The sequence below is a fragment of the Notolabrus celidotus genome, chromosome 17 (genome assembly GCF_009762535.1).
Source record: "Notolabrus celidotus isolate fNotCel1 chromosome 17, fNotCel1.pri, whole genome shotgun sequence".
Lineage (NCBI taxonomy): Eukaryota > Metazoa > Chordata > Actinopteri > Labriformes > Labridae > Notolabrus > Notolabrus celidotus.
Window position 1 is genome coordinate 30435717 of NC_048288.1, and position 19483 is coordinate 30455199.

General features: G+C 37.6%; 1 protein-coding gene and 1 non-coding gene across 2 annotated transcripts in view; both read left to right on the forward strand.

Annotated features, from left to right (window-relative positions):
• tnfsf10 (TNF superfamily member 10) overlaps positions 1-19483 on the forward strand; it is a 43764-nt gene that overhangs the window by 16244 nt on the left and 8037 nt on the right. Inside the window, exons 2-3 of the mRNA XM_034706658.1 lie at positions 10773-11115; positions 13810-13935. Coding sequence (XP_034562549.1) covers positions 10773-11115; positions 13810-13935 — 469 coding nt within the window. The remainder of the gene's footprint in view (positions 1-10772; positions 11116-13809; positions 13936-19483) is intronic.
• trnae-uuc lies at positions 8557-8628 on the forward strand. Its single transcript has one exon. It is a non-coding gene; the product is annotated as a tRNA-Glu (tRNA).

Genomic DNA, 19483 nt, shown 5'->3' on the forward strand with positions numbered 1-19483 from the left:
TAGGGTTAGGGTTAGGATTAGGGTTAGGATTAGGGTTAGGATAAGAGTTAGGGTCAGGGTTAGGGTTAGGATTAGGGTTAGGGTTACGATTAGGGTTAGGGTTAGGGTTACGATTAGGGTTAGGGTTAGGGTTAGGTTTAGAGTTAGGGTTAGGGTTAGGATTAGGGTTAGGGTTAGGGTTGTGATTAGGGTTAGGGTTAGGATTAGGGTTAGGATTAGGGTGAGGGTTAGGGTTAGGATTAGGATTAGGGTTAGGGTTAGGGTTGTGATTAGGGTTAGGGTTATGATTAGGGTTAGGATTAGGGTTAGGGTTAGGGTTGTGATCAGGGTTAGGGTTAGGATTAGGGTTAGGGTTAGGGTTAGGATTAGAGTTAGGGTTAGGGTTAGGGTTACGATTAGGGTTAGGATTAGCATTAGGGTTAGGGTTAGGATTAGGGTTGTGATTAGGGCTAGGGTTAGGGTTAGGGTTATGATTAGTGTTAGGGTAAGGATTAGGGTTAGGGTTAGGATTAGGGTTGTGATTAGGGCTAGGGTTAGGGTTAGGGTTACGATTAGGGTTAGGGTAAGGATTAGGGTTAGGGTTAGGGTTAGGGTTGTGATTAGGGCTAGGGTTAGGGTTAGGGTTATGATTAGTGTTAGGGTTAGGATTAGGGTTAGGGTTAAGGTTGTGATTAGGGTTAGGGTTAGGGTTAGGGTTGTGATTAGGGTTAGGGTTAGGGTTGTGATTAGGGTTAGGGTTAGGGTTAGGGTTAGGTTTGTGATTAGGGTTAGGGTTAGGGTTAGGATTAGGGTTAGGGTTATGATTAGGGTTAGGGTTAGGGTTAGGGTTAGGTTTGTGATTAGAGTTAGGGTTAGGGTTAGGATTAGGGTTAGGGTTAGGGTTAGGGTTAGGGTTATGATTAGGATTAGGTTTAGGGTTAGGGTTGTGATTAGAGTTAGGGTTAGGTTTGTGATTAGGGTTAGGGTTAGGATTAGGGTTAGGGTTAGGGTTAGGGTTGTGATTAGGGTTAGGGTTAGGGTTATGATTAGGGTTAGGATTAGGGTTAGGGTTAGGGTTAGGGTTGTGATTAGGGTTAGGGTTATGATTAGGGTTAGGGTTATGATTAGGGTTAGGGTTAGGGTTAGAACCAAATACGGTAACTTCCTGTTCCAAAAAACACTAGTAAAAACAAACAACAAGAGGTTGCAAAGATTTCAATGTTTAGGCAGCCAGAAGTCTATGTCATAGTGGCATCATCAACCTTTTAAACACTCTGCAGTCTTCGGTGCTGCTGTAAGAGTCTCCACTCTCTGATTTAAATCAGATGTGGACTCTGGCTGCAGAGATTTTCTCCCATTCAGACACAAAGGCATAAGTGAGGTCCAACACGCATGATGAATGATGAAGTGTTCACAGTCTTGTTTTGGACGGGCAGGCTCTCTAAAGTTACTCCACGTTAAAATGTTAAACCCATTTCTTCATGGAGCTGGCTGTGTGAACACGCAGGAGCTTGTTCATGCTGCGACAAAGAGAGAAAAGCACAAGCTGTTTCCACCAAGTTGGACTCAAACTGTTGTCTCGGTGATTATTGCATAATGCAGGATAGAGACCTTCAAGGCGTAGCCCCACATTACCATCTATCCCCATGATTTAATATTGTTTTACATATTTTCTGTCCTCCTCTTGTGGAGTGCAGCAGACGCCTTTGGCACGGCACGCTCAGTCATCTGGAAGTTTAAGTAGAAAACATTTATGAAGCGCTCCAGAACCCTGAAGCTGAGTTTTTATGAACTGGATGACATCTGCAATACCATCAAAGTTTGCTTTACAAGAAAAACAGTCCAATAAATCCAACATGAAAGGAACAGCCATCGCAGCTCTGTGTTAAACAGCCAAAAACCCACAGGTGGTACGTACAAATATCAGCCCAAGATGATATAAAATGGAAACAAATCCAGAGTGTGAGGAGGATTATTGTGCTAATCCGAGACCAGGGATTGCTCAATCGTATGCATATATTGGATTCTCTATCTTAAAGGATCTGTGTGTTATTGAGGACTTAACTGTGATTAAGCACAAACTGGACAATTTAAGTCCTCATGATCAATGTCCAGGAAGACCCGGGACATGCTGGCAAGAGTATATCTCTCAGCTGGCCTGGGAACGCCTCAGTATCCTCCCAGAAGAGCTGGTGGACGTGGCCGGGGAGAGGAGTTACTGGGCTTTCCTGCTGAGACTGCTGCCCCAGCGACTTGGACCCGGATAAGCAGAAGAAGATGGATGGATGGATGGATGGATGGATGGATGGATGGATGGATGGATGATCAATGTGAGGTACAAATACAGGAAGTAGTCAGCATGAAAAACATGGAGGAAGGCAAACAGGTGAGGTCAGGAAGGTGGACGGACAGGTAGAGAAGAGTCAGGATGTTCAGTACTCAGTGTCTGTTACAGATTGTAAGTTTTGGGGTGCTGGTGGCCTTGCGGTCTATGCGCCCCATGTACAGAGGCTTTAGTCCTCATTGCAGCGGTCTTCCCCAGCTCTCTGTTCCCAACGTTTCCTGCCTCTCTCCAGCTGTCCTGTCCATAAAGGCAAAAACACCCAAAAATATAACTTAAAAAAAAAACAAAAAAAGAGATTGTAAGTTTCCTTCTTAAGCCACGCCCCTTTTTGGGCCCAATTAGGAAAGACCATACGACTTAATAAAATGAAATGCTGCATAATACAGTCATAGAAATCAGAAGACTGAGCTCTAGAGAGCCAAACATGTTTTTCTACCAGGCTGTAAAAGTAGACATTTTAATATGGACTCTAATGAGGTCGACATTGCTTTTGGAGTCAGCCCCAAGTGGACACATGAGGAACTGCAGCTTCTTCAAATTTGAGTCTTTGGGTGAACTTTGATTTTGTGGATTAGTTCAGTGTGGCAAAATAAGTCTTGGATGGCGGCGTCTACAAGGGTAAACACAGACACAAACACCCACACATGCACTATTAGACCTTGACATAAATATACACACACAGGCGCAGAAAAACCTCAAACATGGAAAGGACACACACATCAACATTTAACACACACACACAGGTTTTGGTAATTGTATCTGGAAGGGGGTCTCTCTCTTGGGATCACCCCGCTTCTCTCTTTACCCCTGATTCCTGAAATGAAATGAAGCAGTGAGCGAGCAGGCTCAACCAAAACACCTTCACACCCTCTCACACACACACACACACACACACACACACACACACACACACACACACACACACACACACACACACACACAAGAAGAGAGAGGGGGGTCTACTTATACACAAACACACTCATCAAAATCTGCCAAAAACAAGCGGGAGCCAAAAACAGTTTGGACGTTTTGGAAAGTCCCCAAAAAGTTTTCCTGTTTTCTCATTGGTCAGCTCGTGGGGTTCTGATTGCCTATTGGTCGATTAAGTTGTCCCACCTCCTCCTTCCTGAGGTGTGTGTGTGTAATATATTTGAGTGATGTAGCTCAGCTCTGGGTGCTGTGCTGTTTCTAATGGGAGTGATAAAGTTAAAGTGTGTGTGTGTGTGTGTGTGTGTGTGTGTTTACCTTGGCAGGCGGTGGACAGGGCAGTAGACAGATTTAAAGCATGTTATTTTTCAGTTATTGTTTTAGTAGGTAATGGCTGTGTTTTTATTAATAATCCTCTATTTCCACTGACATTAAATTATGTGGACTGTTTACTGTTCACATACCGACTCTGACCTCACACAACTTCCCAAAAAACAAGCTTTTAACATTTTACCTTGTAAGGACCTGCTTCTCAGAGCTGAGTCCCCATTAGTGAGCTCTCTAAAAACACATTTGTCTCCTGAGCCTGATTGATACACACATAAAACACACGCTTATCTGTGTTGAGCATGGTGACGTTTGTATTTATTGCCTCATTAGTTTCAAAGCTCTGGCAGAGTTGACGTGAGGTGATTTCTGGGAGTGTAATGACTTAAGCTCAGTCGGAGGTTTCTGGACATTAACAGTCTGCCAGAGCTTGAGGTTTTAAACTCAGCAGAGAGAGAATAAATGAATAATAAAGAACTCATTTCAGTTTAACAGTTCTTTCTCCTTCCACACAGCATGTCTCTGGAAGAATTCACATGTGGTGCAAACAGATGAGGCAAAATCAGTGTCTGTTTTGAGGTACCCAATCGTGTCTGGATTGAAGGAACCCTTCAGTTTATTTTTCAGTGTACCTTCTCAACATGTTTAAGTGTTTCTTTAAGTGTCTTACCGCTTCACCTCCGTTTTAAGCTAGGTTATGGTGCCTTGATTGAGGTAGCTTTAAAGTTTAATTTCAGGGTATCCATTTAATCAGTTTCAGGGTACCCGATAAAACTGTTCACCCTTTCGAATCTCTTTCAAGGTACTCAGTAGTGTCTGGTTTAAGGTACCATTAAATATGCCTTTACAGCTACCATCTAAAATCTGTTATCTATTTATTTGTGTCTTTTTATTGTGTCTTTTACCCAGTGTTTAAATATATAATGTATGGTCTGTTTTAAGGTACCCTTTAGAATATTTTTCGATGTACTCCCTAAAATCTGTTTGGGGTTTTTCCTGTTCTTTATTTTAATGTCTGTTTTCAGGGTTTTTTTGTGTCTGTTTTAAGGTACCCATTACTTCAGTTTTAAGGTCTGTTTAATGGTACCCTGTAGTATTTTTAATTTCTTTAACTCTGTCTGAAGATAAGATGAACCGTCTGTTTTATGGTACCCTTGTATTTATTTCAGGGGACACTTTAATTAAGTTTCAAAGTACCCTCCTGCCTCTGTTCAAATTATATTTAGATGAACCCTTTCACCTCTGCAAGAGGTTCTGGATTCCAGGGTCTGTTTCATGGTACCTTTTTGATTCTGTTTCAAGGTTCCCTGTAGAAATGTTGAAGTGTATATTTAGTGTCTTACCGTTTCACTTTGTATAAAACTAGGCCTTTAAAGCTACCTTCTTAAATCTGTCATTTGCCCTCTGTTTAAAGATATGACGTACTGTCTGTTTTAAGGTACCCTTCTGAATGTTTTTCAATGCACTCCCTACTTTCAAGACTGCTTCAATAAACCCTCTTGTAATTATGTTTAGATGAACCCTTTCACCTCTGCAAAAGAGTTCTGGATTCCATTTGAAGGCACCTTTTTGTTTCTGTTTCAGGGTACCTTTTTGTTTCTGTTTCAAAGTACCCTCTAAAAAAGTTTGAGTGTCTCTCTTTGTGTCTTACTGTTTCACTGTGGGGTTTATGGTACCCTTAACAATTTATTTCAGGTTACTCGTTTATTCAGTTTCAGGGTACCCTCAAAAACTGTGCACCATTCCACCTGTGTTTCAAGGTACCCAGTAGTGTATGCTTTACTATGCCATTAAAGCTACCCTCTTAAATCTATTAAAGGGTGTCCTCTTTATCTACCTTTTACCCTCTGTTTAAAGATAAGATGAACTGTCTGTTTTAAGGTACCCTTAAGTGTTTATTTCATGGTTCCCTTTAATTCAGTTTCAAAGTACCCTCCTACCTTTGTTCAATTGATATTAAGATGAACGCTTTCACTTCTGCAAGAGCTTCTGGATTCCAGAATCTGTTTCACGGTACCTTTTAGATTCTGTTTCAAGGTTCCCTCCAGAAATGTTGAAGTGTATTTTTTAGTGTCCTACCGTTTCACTTCGTATAAAGCTAGACCTTTAAAGCTACCTTCTTAAATCTGTCATTTGCCCTCTGTTTAAAGATATGACGTACTGTCTGTTTTAAGGTACCCTTCTGAATGTTTTTCAATGTACTCCCTACTTTCAAGACTGCTTCAATAAACCCTCTTGTTTCTGTTTCAAGTTATCCCTTATCCTTCAAAGTGAACCTTTACTTCTGTTTCAAGGTACCCTTCAATGCACTTTTCGATATTACCCTTTGGGTTCTGTATCAGGGTACGTCTTAATGAATGGTTTAACTTAGAGTTTGGGGTCTGTTTTAAAAAACCTCTCAACATTTGATGAAGTTTAACCTCCAGCACATGTTTTAAGGTACCTTCTGGTACTGTCTCAGGTTACCCTACAGCTTAATGCTTCATTGTGTGTTTCAAGGTAATCGCTGATATGTGTTCCAGAGAGTCTGTTTTAAGGTACCCTCTGCACTGGTTTCTGTTCCCATGTGGTCCAAACTCCTGCCTGATGAAAGTCCGACATTTGACCCTGATTTTTAAACATCTAAGAATGTGAAATGTCTTCTTGGTTTCATTTAGACTTTAGTGCATTTCTTTCTGTGGATGTAAGTTAGAACAGAGCTTAGGAATAACTTGGTCTACGCAGCAGTTAGTGTAAATAAAAAGGAGGCGGGGGACGTGATGAAAGAGGAGAATGGAAAGATGTGGCATAAAAATTACAGGACACAACAGACAAAGAGAAACAGAAAAAAGAGGCTGACAGACACAAAGAGCGCGGGGGAGGTGGAACGAGGCAGCGGGGAGTGGAAGACAAAGTTTGGAAAGCGACTGAGTACAGGGAGGGAGTCGACTTTGCGGGGGAGTCGGTCAGTTCTCCTCTTAGTATCCCTGTCAAAACTTGGCGGGCGTTCAGAAACACACTCAGAGTGTGTGTCTGAGCTTGTATTAATCACAGCGTGGGGACTACAACCCCGTTCACATTCTGGGGATCCGTTCCTGACAAAGAGATTTATTTTAGGTTTGAGGACTTGTTCCTGGGGTTCAGGTTTTGGGGGGGAAACCTACAGGGATGTAACGTGAGTCCATGAAGAGTCCTCCTAAGTGACACAATCAAGTCTAAAGATGCTCTCATGGAAGATCTTGAACCCAACATACTCTCTCAATCACACACACACACACTTACAGTCATACAGTGTGTTACCCCCTGCAGCCCCTGCAGGCGTGCAGCACTGGAGAACAGTGAAACCCAAGCAGAGAGCGTCTCCCAAGGGGGCGGCGGGGCGTAGGAGCCAGATTGAGGCCAGATGTTGCAGATGCAGAACGAGCACACAGGACCAGGATCCATTTATAGGCTCAGGCTGTCTTAATGCACGGCTATACACCGATACAAAACACAACCAAGGCCGTACAGAGCGCCGACTTTATTCAACTGTTGGTCTGTTTCTTGTTTTTGGTGGATGAAACCTTCATTTGGTTTGCAAGTTAGCTTTTGGACCTGGTCTGAATTTGTTGTTTACCTGGTCTGAAGTTGTAGCAGCAGCACAATCACGGCTGGTTAGAGGCTCTAAGGGAGTTAGATATGTTAAAATATCTGTGCAAATAAGAAGCTTTAAGGAAGTTAATCTGATGAATGAGAAATGGCCTTTTGTAGATGCTTTAAATTTCAAATTTTTCTGCAGGAATCATGTCAGTATATTCAGACATGCATGACTTTTACTAACAGGTCTTAAATCTCCTTACTCCCATGCCCGACTGATGTGACATGACACAGAGGAAAAGTGCTGACTTTGCCGTTCTAAGCATGACGTGTCAGGGAGGTCTCTTCCTGGGAAAAACCCTGTTGCACAGTCAGCGTGATGCGTTCTCATGTCGGATTTGTCGTAAACAGAAGAAGAAGATGTAGGGAGTGATGAAATGAAAGGTAATGCAGCAAACAGACAAAGAGGAGAATTGCAATCATCCTTTGGCTGTCCACCAGGATTACGTAAACAAACTGAAAGCAAAACATCAAATGAAAGAGGAGTTAAAAGAAGAGGAAGAATTTGAGAATTGAGGGTCATACTTATCGTGCATCACAGGAGCTCCTTGTTCTCGAAGGCCTGGAGGGGTGAGCAAGGGAGTGTTTCCACCATGAGCAGAGCACTTTGCAGCATTTAGCAAGTTACAGTGGCAAGGACAAACTTCCTTTAACAGGCAGAAACCTCCAGCAGGACCAGACTCATGTTAGACACACATCTGCTGAGACCGTGTTGGAGAGAGGGATAGAGGGAGATGAAGAGAGAGAGAGAGATGATAGTGGGGAGACAGAGAGTAGTAGTTGTAGCAGCTGGAGTCTGGCACGTCCACAGCAGCAGAGATCCAGAGGAACCTACGAGACAAGGGAGCTCAGGGACTCCAGAAAGGTCTAAGAAAAGAGAGAAGAGAGGGAGACCAGAAGAAAGAAAAAGAGGAGAATAAATGGTGAAGGAAAGGATAGAAGGAAAGAACAGGATAAGAAAAGGAGACATAAAGGATGAAGAAACATGGAAAGAACAAAGAGAGAAAGAAAGAAGAAAAGAGAGAAGTGAAGAAAGGAAGAAAGAAAGAATGAATAAAAGATAGAAAGAAAGAAAGCAGAAATGAAAAGGGAATGAAAGAATTAAAGAAAAGGAAAGAAAAAAGAGAAAAGAAAGGTGAAAAGAATGAAAGAAAGACAAAAAAAGAAAGTAGGAATGAAATAAAGATGGAAAGAAGAATAGAAAGAATGAATAACAGACCCAAAAAAGGAATCTACGGCAGAGATCCAGAGGAACCTACGAGACAAGGGAGCTCAGGGAATCCAGAAACGTCTATCCAATCAGTCATGACTTGGACTAAGTGTGACTTCCCAAATCTACCTAAAGATATGACATTCAAAGAAAGTCCCATATGGTCTAGCGGTTAGGATTCCTGGTTTTCACCCAGGCGGCCCGGGTTTGACTCCCGGTATGGGAACAGTCTTTAACATTTGCAGCTACCTTACATGAGTACTCTCATTTCTGTCATCCTCAATGCAAGAGGGAGAGATGATGGTGGGGAGACAGAGAGTAGTAGCTGTAGCAGCTGGCCGTCTGTTGCAATGATCCAGAGGAACCTACGGGACAAGGGAGCTCAGGGACTCCAGAAAGGTCTATGGTTAGTAACTTTAATGGAACAGGCAGAGTTAAAGTGAGAGACAGGCAGAGAGAGGGAAAGACAGGATCCCAGTGTGTCAGTCTAAGCCTATAGCAGCATAACTAAGACCTGGTCCAAGCCTGATCCAGCTCTAACTATAAGCTTTATCAAAAAGGAAAGTTTGAAGCCTACTCTTAAAAGTGGAGAGGGTGTCTGCCTCCCGGACCCTGACTGGTAGAGGATTCCAAAGGAGAGGGGCCTGATAACTGAAGGCTCTACCTCCCATACTACTTTTAGAGACTTTAGGTACGATGAGCAGGCCTGCATGTTGGGAGCGTAGTGTTCTAGATAATATTTTAAAATTTTAACTTAGGGTTTATTGATGTCCTCATATTCCTGTCTTCTCATATGACCTCAGCCTCCAGATGTCAGAGTCTTTATTAAGCCATGTGTGATTTTATTTGAACCATGACAGCGATGATGAATGGTCAAATAAAAAACAAGCTTTGTTTTTAAGGTCTCCAGCGGTTAAAGGTTAACTATGCGATTAAAAGAGGAACAATCAAAAACAAATGTGACTGACTTTTATATCGACCGCTCTGTTCAGATTTCTGATCTCTGTCCAAGAAGTGACAACGTGACGTCTCTGTTATCCAGACTGTCGTGAAAATATATTTCAGTTAAAATCAATGTTAAATCTCAATGTGAAATGTTAAATCTAAATGTGACATGTTATAATATTATATCAGCTAAATATTTAGGATGCAGAGGAACATTTAACCTTTAAATTTAACATTTAGATTTAACATTAAGATTTAACATTTAGATTTAACTTTTATATTTAACATTTAAAATTTAGATTTAACTTATAACATTGAGATTTAACATTTAGATTTAACCTTTAACATTTAGATTTAACATTTAGATTTGAAATGTAACATTTAGATTTAATCTTTAACATTTAACATTTCACATTTCACATTTATATTTAACCTATAACATTGAGATTTAAAGTGTAACATTTATATTTAACATTTAAACTATATACAAATTTTATATTTAACATTTCAGATTTATATTCAACATTTCAGATTTATATTTAACATTTATATTATATTTAACATTTAGATATAACATTTAGATTATATTTAATTATTTTATTTAACATTTCAGATTTAAATGTAAGATTTAGATTGAACATTAAACATTAAGATGAAACAATCAATAATTAGGTTTAACATTTAAAATGTTTATTTATATTTAACATTTATATTTAACATTTAAATGTATATTATATTTAACATTAAGACTTTACAGTGATTTTTTTATTGAATATATTTGTCTTGACAAAATTAAAGTGAAAGATCACAAATATTTCTCTAAATGTGATTTTAAAAAAGTGACTTTTAAAAATTCACATTGCGTTTTTATGAAGTTTTGGATCTTAATGTGGGGAAATGTTGTATTTTCAGTGTGCACAGTTTAGCATTCTGTTATTTTAAACGTGTGTTTATGAGTTTGTTTTCTCCTCTCTCAAATAAACTCAACTGAAGTGAAACAAAGAGACTCATCAGGAGGAAGAAATGTCAGGGACGTCTTCAGATGTTTCAACAGCCTGATATCTTTTTGTTCCATGAGTCAGTAATCAGGAGCAACAAGAGTTCAAGGCCTTGAAGTTTAGTTTTTCCTCTTCTTGTATAATCTGAATTAATCTGCTGCTGCTCAGAGATGATAAATATTCCTTCATATAAGAAGTTAAAACTAAAACTTGAAGTTTATTCTCTATAAATCGCAACTAGAGTCCCATACATGCCAGTCTCCAGCCTGTGTGCCCCTCTGTGCCCCTCTGAGCACGTTCACAAACTTCATATCTGATCATATTGTGATGTAAACTGTGTTTTTCTCACGGTGGAGCTCAGAGCAGAGATCTGTGGCACAGATACGCGCGCTCACAATAACCTGAAAGGCTATCTGTGTTTTCACAGAGCAGAAATGAAACAATCATCTCTGCAGGAGAAACTCAGAGAGGGAGAGTCTCTGCAGGCCGGCCCCGCCTCCTCCACCACCTCCTCCTCCTCCTCCTGCTGCTGCTGCTGCTGCCCGCACAGGACGGGGAGGGTAGAAGTGAAGGAGTCAGCCCTCTGCCATTGTTCTTGCTTTGGAGGTCTGGGAACGGGACGGGACGGCGCTGGTCGGGTACCGGACTGCGGGTCTGTCGTTATGACGGGCTCCGGTCCGAAGCTCGGCGTGCTCCTGCTGCTGGCGGTTCTGCTGCAGACTGTGGTCGTCACCATCACCGTGCTGCACTTCACCACGGCTCTCAACTCGGTAAGCAACAAGTAAAAGGTTCGGACTGGAGGGCTGGAGGGCTGGAGGAGACGCGCTATGGGGGGACTTTACGCATCACCGCGCGGTGCGTAACGCGAGACGGAACGCAGTTATTACAAAACGAGACTTTTAGAGGACTTTGAAAACTTCTCTGTGATTCCTTCAGACTTCTGTTAGTAGACTAACCCCTGACAGCTTGATTCAGAGACTGAGAAATCATGTCCATGCCCTCTGGTTCTGCTGCTGCGCTCCAGGGCACACGTCTACACTGGAAAAAATGCCCCTCCAAAAACTAGAAAAAACAACTTCTTTCATACTTTTACTTTGAAATAAGCAAAAAAATCTGCCAATAGCAGAAGTGAAAATTTTCTTGGTAAGATTTCTTAAAATAAGACAAACTGTGATCTTAAAATTAGCAGGGAAAACTTATTTTAAGTAATATTTCACCAGTATTTTAAAGCTTAGTGTCTCAGAATAAGACAGGAATGATAACAATTAGGAATTTTTCACTAAAAAAAAAAAATTCTGCACTAAACTTCTTCATTTGAGATATATTCACCTTAATTTGAGTTGTATTATAGCAGCACTTGTCTAGGTTTAAGACCATCTTGTACTTGAAATAAGATGACAAAGTTGAATTGTCTCATGTTGAGATATAATGTTTTCTCATAGTGAGCTGGATATACTAATATTCAGTCATGTTGTTCTTTAGGAGAAGCCAGCTGTGCTCTAAAGGAGCTGTTTCATTGTGTGCATGGAGTTTGAGGATGGATATTTTTAAGAAAGAAAGAAGAAAGGTACTTTATTATTAATCCCCAGGGGGGAAATTCAATTTTTTCCATTCGTGCTATTTTTTTGGGACATTCTACACACACAGTTTTTGGTATATACATACAATCATGCACACACATGCAGTGAACATGCTTAGGGAGAGATGTCAGAGTGAGGATGCTGCCATCAACCAGTGCACCCCGAGCAGTTGGGGGTTCAGTGCCCAGGCAAGTGAACCAGCACCTCTCCAGCCACCAGTCCACTTGCCAAGCTTTGTCCATACTGGGACTCAAACCAGCGACCCTTTGGTTCCCAAGCTACTGCTACTGCCTCCCCTGATTTAGAAGAAACAGTGCCTGAAAACTGAAACCCACCTTTAGAAAAACAACTGCTCTTTCTCTCTTTCTTTCTTTCTTTCTTTCTTTCTTTCTTTCTTTCTTTCTTTCTTTCTTTCTTTCTTTCTCTCTTTCTTTTTTTCGTTCATTCGTTCATTCGTTCCTTCTTTCTTTCTTCTTTCTTTCTTTATTTCCTTTCTTCTATTCTTCTCTATTCTTTCTTCTTTGTTTCATTCTTTCTTTCTTTTCTGTATTTCTTTCTTTCTTTCTTTTTCTATTTCTGTATTTCTTTCTTTCTTTCTCTGTTTCTGTATTTCTGTATTTCTTTCTTTCTCTTTCTCTCTTTCTGTATTTCTTTCTTTCTTTCTTTCGTTTGTTTGTTCCTTCTTTCTTTCTTTCGTTCATTCGTTCTCTCTTTCTGTATTTCTGTATTTCTTTTTTTCTCTCTTTCTCTCTTTCTGTATTTCTTTCTTTCTTTGTCTTTCTTTCTTTGTCTTTCTTTCTTTTATTCTTTCTTTCTTTCATTCTTTCTTTCTTTCATTCTTTCTTTCTTTCTTTTATTCTTTGTTTCTTTGTTTCTTTGTTTCTTTCTTTCTTTCTTTTATCAATGGAGCTGTTTTCTGATAGATTAATAAAAGTCATTTCCTTAAATCAAGTAAAGTGTTTGTCTTAAATCAAGATTATCCGTCTTCTACAAATAAGATCTCAGTTTGAAAAATGTCTGAAATGTTAAATAAACCTTGTTTCTTCTAAATTAAAACTCAAAACAAGATCATTTCAAGATTGTTTGACTGAACAAGATATTTAAGATGTCTTAAAACAAGTCCCTCTATCTCGCTCAAATGTTCCTTGTTAATTTAATTTATCTTAAATTAAGTGGGAGAAGACATTTAGACTAAAAATGAGAATATTTCACTTGGTAAGATTTTGAGTTTTTGCAGTGTAATCCTCGTCTTTTTCACACAACACGCTTCAGGCTACTTTTACTACTCCTACAGCAACATCTACACAAAACAACTTCATGCACTGACACACTTTAGTTGCAAACGCAGTAAACAACAGGGCATAAGGAAGTAATGAGTCCTGGCAGCAGCAGCAGCAGCAGCAGAGGTGAACTGCAGTTATGTTTTATGATTAGCTGTGATTATCAGGACCAGTTTTCACAGAGCTGCATGTGCATGCGTGTGTGCATGCGTGTGTGTGTGTGTGTGTGCGTGTGCGTGTGTGTGTGTGTGTGTTGGACTCACTCTGCTTGTTTTACTGAAGCCAGAGTCCCTTGGTTACCTGGATCCAGTCCAGCTCAGCTCTCAGTCTGTGTTTACAGGAGTTAATCATTAGAGCAGCAGCGATATACGGGAGGATGAAACATAAACAGATACAAAAGAGAAGGAGAGGAGTTTGTGTTGAATCAGGAGGAACTTCAGGACAGGGTTCGAGATATAAAAGATGTTTCCTCTTCATGTGAGAAGTTGTGAAAATACAGATCAGCTCAGGTGGAAAGTCAAAGCCATGAATACCTTCTCAGGGTGTGAATGACGAGGAATCGAAAGAGACTCTGCCTCTAATTGTTTAATGATCCTCTCTGCAGATGAAGGAGACGTTTGCCAGGAGCAGTGTTTCGTGTCTGACGGGCGCCGACCTGCAGAGCATCACGGCTGTCCGAGGGGATCCGTGCTGGCAGGTCACCCAGCAGCTTCACCTGCTCATAGAAAAGGTACAAACCTCTGCGCTTCTTCAAACCTGAACCTGATGATATCTGTCACTTTGAAGCTGCATCCAGCATTACATCAGCGCCACTCAGCCCAGAATGACCTCCACCTATCAGTATTTGTGCATCAGATTTAATGACTCATTGATTGTTTGGCCAGCTGCTGAGATTTTTGGCGTTCAGAAAGCAATTTTCTTCTCCCTGGTCTGCTGTGGATCAAAAACCCCCCACCCACTGGAGTTTGGAGACATTACTTAATCCCTCACACTTCATCTGTAAAGACCAACAAAGCTCGTAGTAATACTCGGAGGTCTCTGGTGTTATCAGAGTCTGGACAGTTGGGAGTTTTACAGTGAGTTCGACATAAGGTCCCTCCCTGGATGACAAAGCATGTTGATTAAAAACACTGAGCTGCACCTCAGAAATCAAACGTCCAATGTATGGAGAGCAAAACGGGCGTAACACAATCCACTGTGATGACATCTGAGCTCCCACTGGGGACAATTTAATGATGATTCATTCATCTCTATGAACAGATATCTTAGGACTAGGATCAGGAGTTCAGATGAAATAAAATAAAATCAATACAGTAAAATTAATAAAATTAATAATAGTGGAAAGAAAAGTTCAAAATAAGGAAGCGTTAACAAGATCAGATGAATACAAGAAATAAATAGATAAATAAATAATTAAATTAGATAAATATATGTTAAAGCAATGATTAAAATAATAATGAAAATAATTAAAATAATAATTCAGTCCAGGGCTAAAAATAAACTACTCCAAATTAATTTTTTTATATACTTTTTATTTAGTAGTTTTCACACACAAAAGAAACAACAAGGAAACAAAACAAGACAAAACAAAGATGTGGCAGCATGTCAGCATTGGATGAGTTTTCTAACATATATATAAGACTATCTTCTGTAAGTAAACAATGCAGAAACACACTTTAAATAAAATGTACAAAGAGAAAATCTACAACGTCAACAAGAATAAACAGAGAAAAAATAAACAAATATATAAAAAAAAATAATAATAATAATAATAATAATAAATAAAATGAAATAAAAAACATAAATGAAATTTAAATCAGATTTTATTTCAGATTTTATTTAGGCCTGGATCTGTCTTTATTATATATACATATATATGTATATATATATGTATATACCCACCTCCCGCTTTAGTGTTTTCAACTGTTATTTTTCTTCACCATCTGCTTCTAGCTCAAATCCAATGCTCAAGTACACCCATATTTACATTTGTCATTCATCTCTCTTCATGTTATATCAATGTTAGTTATTCTTTTCCATCGGGATTCAAAAATGTCACTTAAATTCCTTATCCTGTGTGTTATCCTTTCCATGTTGTAAATTTCATTGATAGTTGCTTTCCATTTCGTTATCTGTGGTGGGGTCGGTTTCAACCAGTTTTTAGTCACCTGTTTCATTGCTGATATTCTTAAAATCCTGTACAGGTATTTATCTGATTCAAGAGACAGTGCCTGGGGGATGGTTCCTAAGAGCAGGTGTTGTGGACCTACACAAAACTACTCCAAATTAAAAGCTAGATTAAAAAGTTAAGTCCTACTTTTAAAAAAACTCTCTTCCTAAGACTAATTTTTACAGACTTGCTTTTATGTGACTCCCACTTTTTTTTTTTTTTTTTTTTACGTTTTATTGATTTTGTACATAAACAACAATGAACATGAAGACCTATAGACAAGTACAAAGACTTCGGGGGGAAAGTAAAGACTTACATAAAGAGACTGGTAGACACCACCAGAAAAAAAACAAATAGGAAAATAAACAGATGAGTGTCAATCACAGTCCAAGCAGAGATCACCTAAAATCCGGTCTGATAGTAGAGACATATGAGATCCATTTTTGCCAATTTACAATAAATACCTCCTTTTGTGTTCTTAAATTAAAAGTAATTCTTTCCATCACAAAGATACTGTACACAATATCAATCCATTCATCCACATTGGGGGCCTCCCTCTTCAACCATTTCTTTGTTATAGATTTCTTACAGGCCACTAGTAATATTCTCAGCAAGTATTTATCTCTGTTCCTCCAATCTAGTTCCTTTAGATCAACCAGATACAACAGATTGAAACATAAAGTTATTCTTGTTGAAAAGACAGTCTCTAGGATCTGATGTATGCGCAACCAAAATGGGTTCACAACGGGGCAACTCCAAAATATATGATAGTGGTTCGCCTCTTTACTGCCGCAGCATCTCCAACACTCTGTCTGGCTGGAATATGATTTCTTCTGATATGGAGTACAGAAATGGATGACATTTTTCCACGTAAATTCTCTCCAAAGTGGGGAATTTGTTGACTCCCACTTTTTAACAGCTTTTTATTTTTATTTATGTATTTCTTATTTTACTAATTAATTTGAATTATTCATTTGACTATTTATTGTTTTTTGTTCTTTATTTTTAATGTATTATTTTAATGTTCTTATCTATCATTTTATATTTTCTCTCATGTGATGTCATTATGTAATACATTATTTATTATTATTATTATTATAATTATTTTAAAACCTCTAACAGTGATTTATTACTCTACTGTTTCATCACTTTATTCTTTTTAATCTTTTACATTATATTTTGTTTTTGCATCGTTAAAGTTTCTACTCATCTGTTCGACGCTGTGCTGCAAAAGCAAATCAGCGTTTAGATTTCCTGACCTCCTTGAATGCATCACAAATGATTAATTCAACAGTCATTTTAAAGGTTGTTGACTTGACAAAGATTAACGTGATATAATGATGTTATTTCAGCAAACTGGAGAGACATTAACTACAAGAAATGTGGTTTCTTTCTGGGTTTGTACCCTCAGGGTGAAGACATTCTGCTTACAGTGAAACTGAGACCCACCAACATATTAACGAGTGCTTTATTTTGCAGACATAACTGGAGGGGTGACTTTGCTTTTAATGTGAACACACACTCATTATTTGTTTGATTAGTGGGAATTAATGACATGTTTTTAGTTGAAATCTTTTCATGAGCAGTCATGGACTCAGAACTAAAAGAAGAGAAAGAAAACGGAGACTAGAGGAGACATGACTCAACTTATTCTTATTCATAAAATAATATAAGACTAAAACAGATAGAGGAAAGAAATATGAAAATACTTAATAATACAATTAAAAAAAATCATTACATATCATACAATAGAAATAATAATTCAAAATCAGATAAATGCCAGAAAAAAATGATAAATAATGATATTAAATCCATAAAATAAAATCAGGAAATATTTGAAAAATGAAATAAAATGATTATAATAAAATCCAGCAAATAAAATAAGATAACTACCAGAAAAAATAAATAATTCTAATAAATCAATAAAATCAAATCCCTAAAATCAAATCAGATAATGTAAAAAAAAATCATTACAATAAAAGTAATAAAATAAAATAAAATAAATTCCAGAAAATTAAATACAATCATTATAATAAATAAATTAGATTAAATAAGTATAATAAAATCAACAACAACAATATCAGACTAATAAATAAAATCTTTATAATAATATATCTAAAATCAAATCAAGTAAATACCAGAAAAATTAAATTAAATCATTATAATAAAATCAAGAAAATAACTTCAGATAAATATCTAAATAATAACACTAAATAAGATAGAATAAAATAAAAATGCTGCTGTAATAATTGTAATAATGTTTAATATGCAGCCCAGGATTGAGAAGAAATAAGGTAATTGCAGGAACAAGGAAGAGATCTCTCAGTAATTATTAATGTTTTCATCATGGGGAGATTCCTGAGCTCTGAACTCGAGCTGCAGCAGAAAAATGCTGAAATGATCCAAATCAGAGTCTGCAGACGCACAATGAGCTCCTTCATAGCTGGAGATGAGATGTGATCCGGTGTGGTTTAATCAGCACAGGAATGTGTTCACCTGCCCGGCTCTCATATTCACACACACACACACACTCACATACACTCACACACTCACACACTTGCACAGAACAGAAGTCGGTCCTCCTCCTTCACTCTGAGTTTTTATGTTTGTTCAGGTTCTCCTCCCCTGAGTCCCCGCTCTGCTCTCTTTAAAAACACAGGCCGGGTATTTTCTGACTCGTGATTAAATTTAGTTCAGAACACAAACATGACGCTGACCCACATCATGGTTCTGTTTTCTTGACCCAGGACGAAGGATGATACACATTTCACGGTGCTGTGAAGCTGATTGTTATATGTTGTTATGATTCTCCTGCTTTTATTATAACAAACATATCCGTGACATCACTTATAAAAACAGGGAGACATTATGAAGCATGGAGGTAACTGCATGAGTGTGCACATGTGGAAAATCAAACTAGCTCTAACATATGATTTATGAAGCCATGCATGCACACAGATTGCAGATCAGCAGGTTTGCATTATAAATCTCTGGGCATGGACTCATCATGGGTTTTATTGCCCTCTAGTGACACCAGGGGGCGCTGTACTCATCGTTAAACAAGTTAATCTTTAATTTTAAGATAGAGGTATGAGATATGAGCTCGATTATTAACTCTAAAGCTTCTAAATCAAGCATTTCAGAGGATCACCAGAGTCAGCAAAGTTTACAGTCTCAAATCCTTCAAAGTCTTTGCAAAAACTAACGACTGATCAACAAACTGACGGCCAAACAAGGAGCATTTTAATATAAGTCCTACTTCTCTTGACTGAATGTGGGTATCTGGTTTAGAAATCAGTCCTCATGGAGATGTGACATATTTGAAAAAGAGATCATCATTATATTTAATTTTATTAAAATTAATTAATTGAATTGAAATGATCTTATTTAGTTATTTAAGTTATTTCATATTATTTAAATTATTTTATATTATTTACATTGTATTATTTTATTTAAAATATCTTATTTTATTTAAATTATATTATTTAATTAAATTATTTTATATTACTTAAATAATCTTATTTTCTTTGAATTAATTTTTAATATTGAATTTATTGTATTTTTTTCAAACTATTTTATATTATTTCAATGATCTTGATTTATTTAAATTATTTGTGTAATTTGTGTAATGTATAACTTACATTTTTTTTAAACTATTCTAATTATTTAAATTATTTTATTTAATCTAAATTGTCTTATTGTATTTAAATGATCTTATTTTATTTCAATTATTCATTTTAGTTAAATTATCATATTGTCTTCAAATTATCTTATTTTATTTAAATTTTTTTTATTTAATCCTGTTATTTTAATTGAATTATTTCATTTAAAATATTTTATTCTATTTTATTTATAGTATTTGGTTACTTTTCGTTTACTATATCTATTTCTATTACTTATATAATATTTAAATTCTCAATATTTTTTATTATATAAAGTATTTAATTTGATTATATTTACTTATTTTCTTTAGTTAGTTTTTGTAATGAAATATTTGTGCATGAGATCTGTCTGTGAGTCTAAAGGCTGTTGGCTGAGTCTAATAAAAAAGGTAAAAAATGAAATATAAAGCAGATCATTCACCTTCTGCAGCCTTCACTGAAATGCA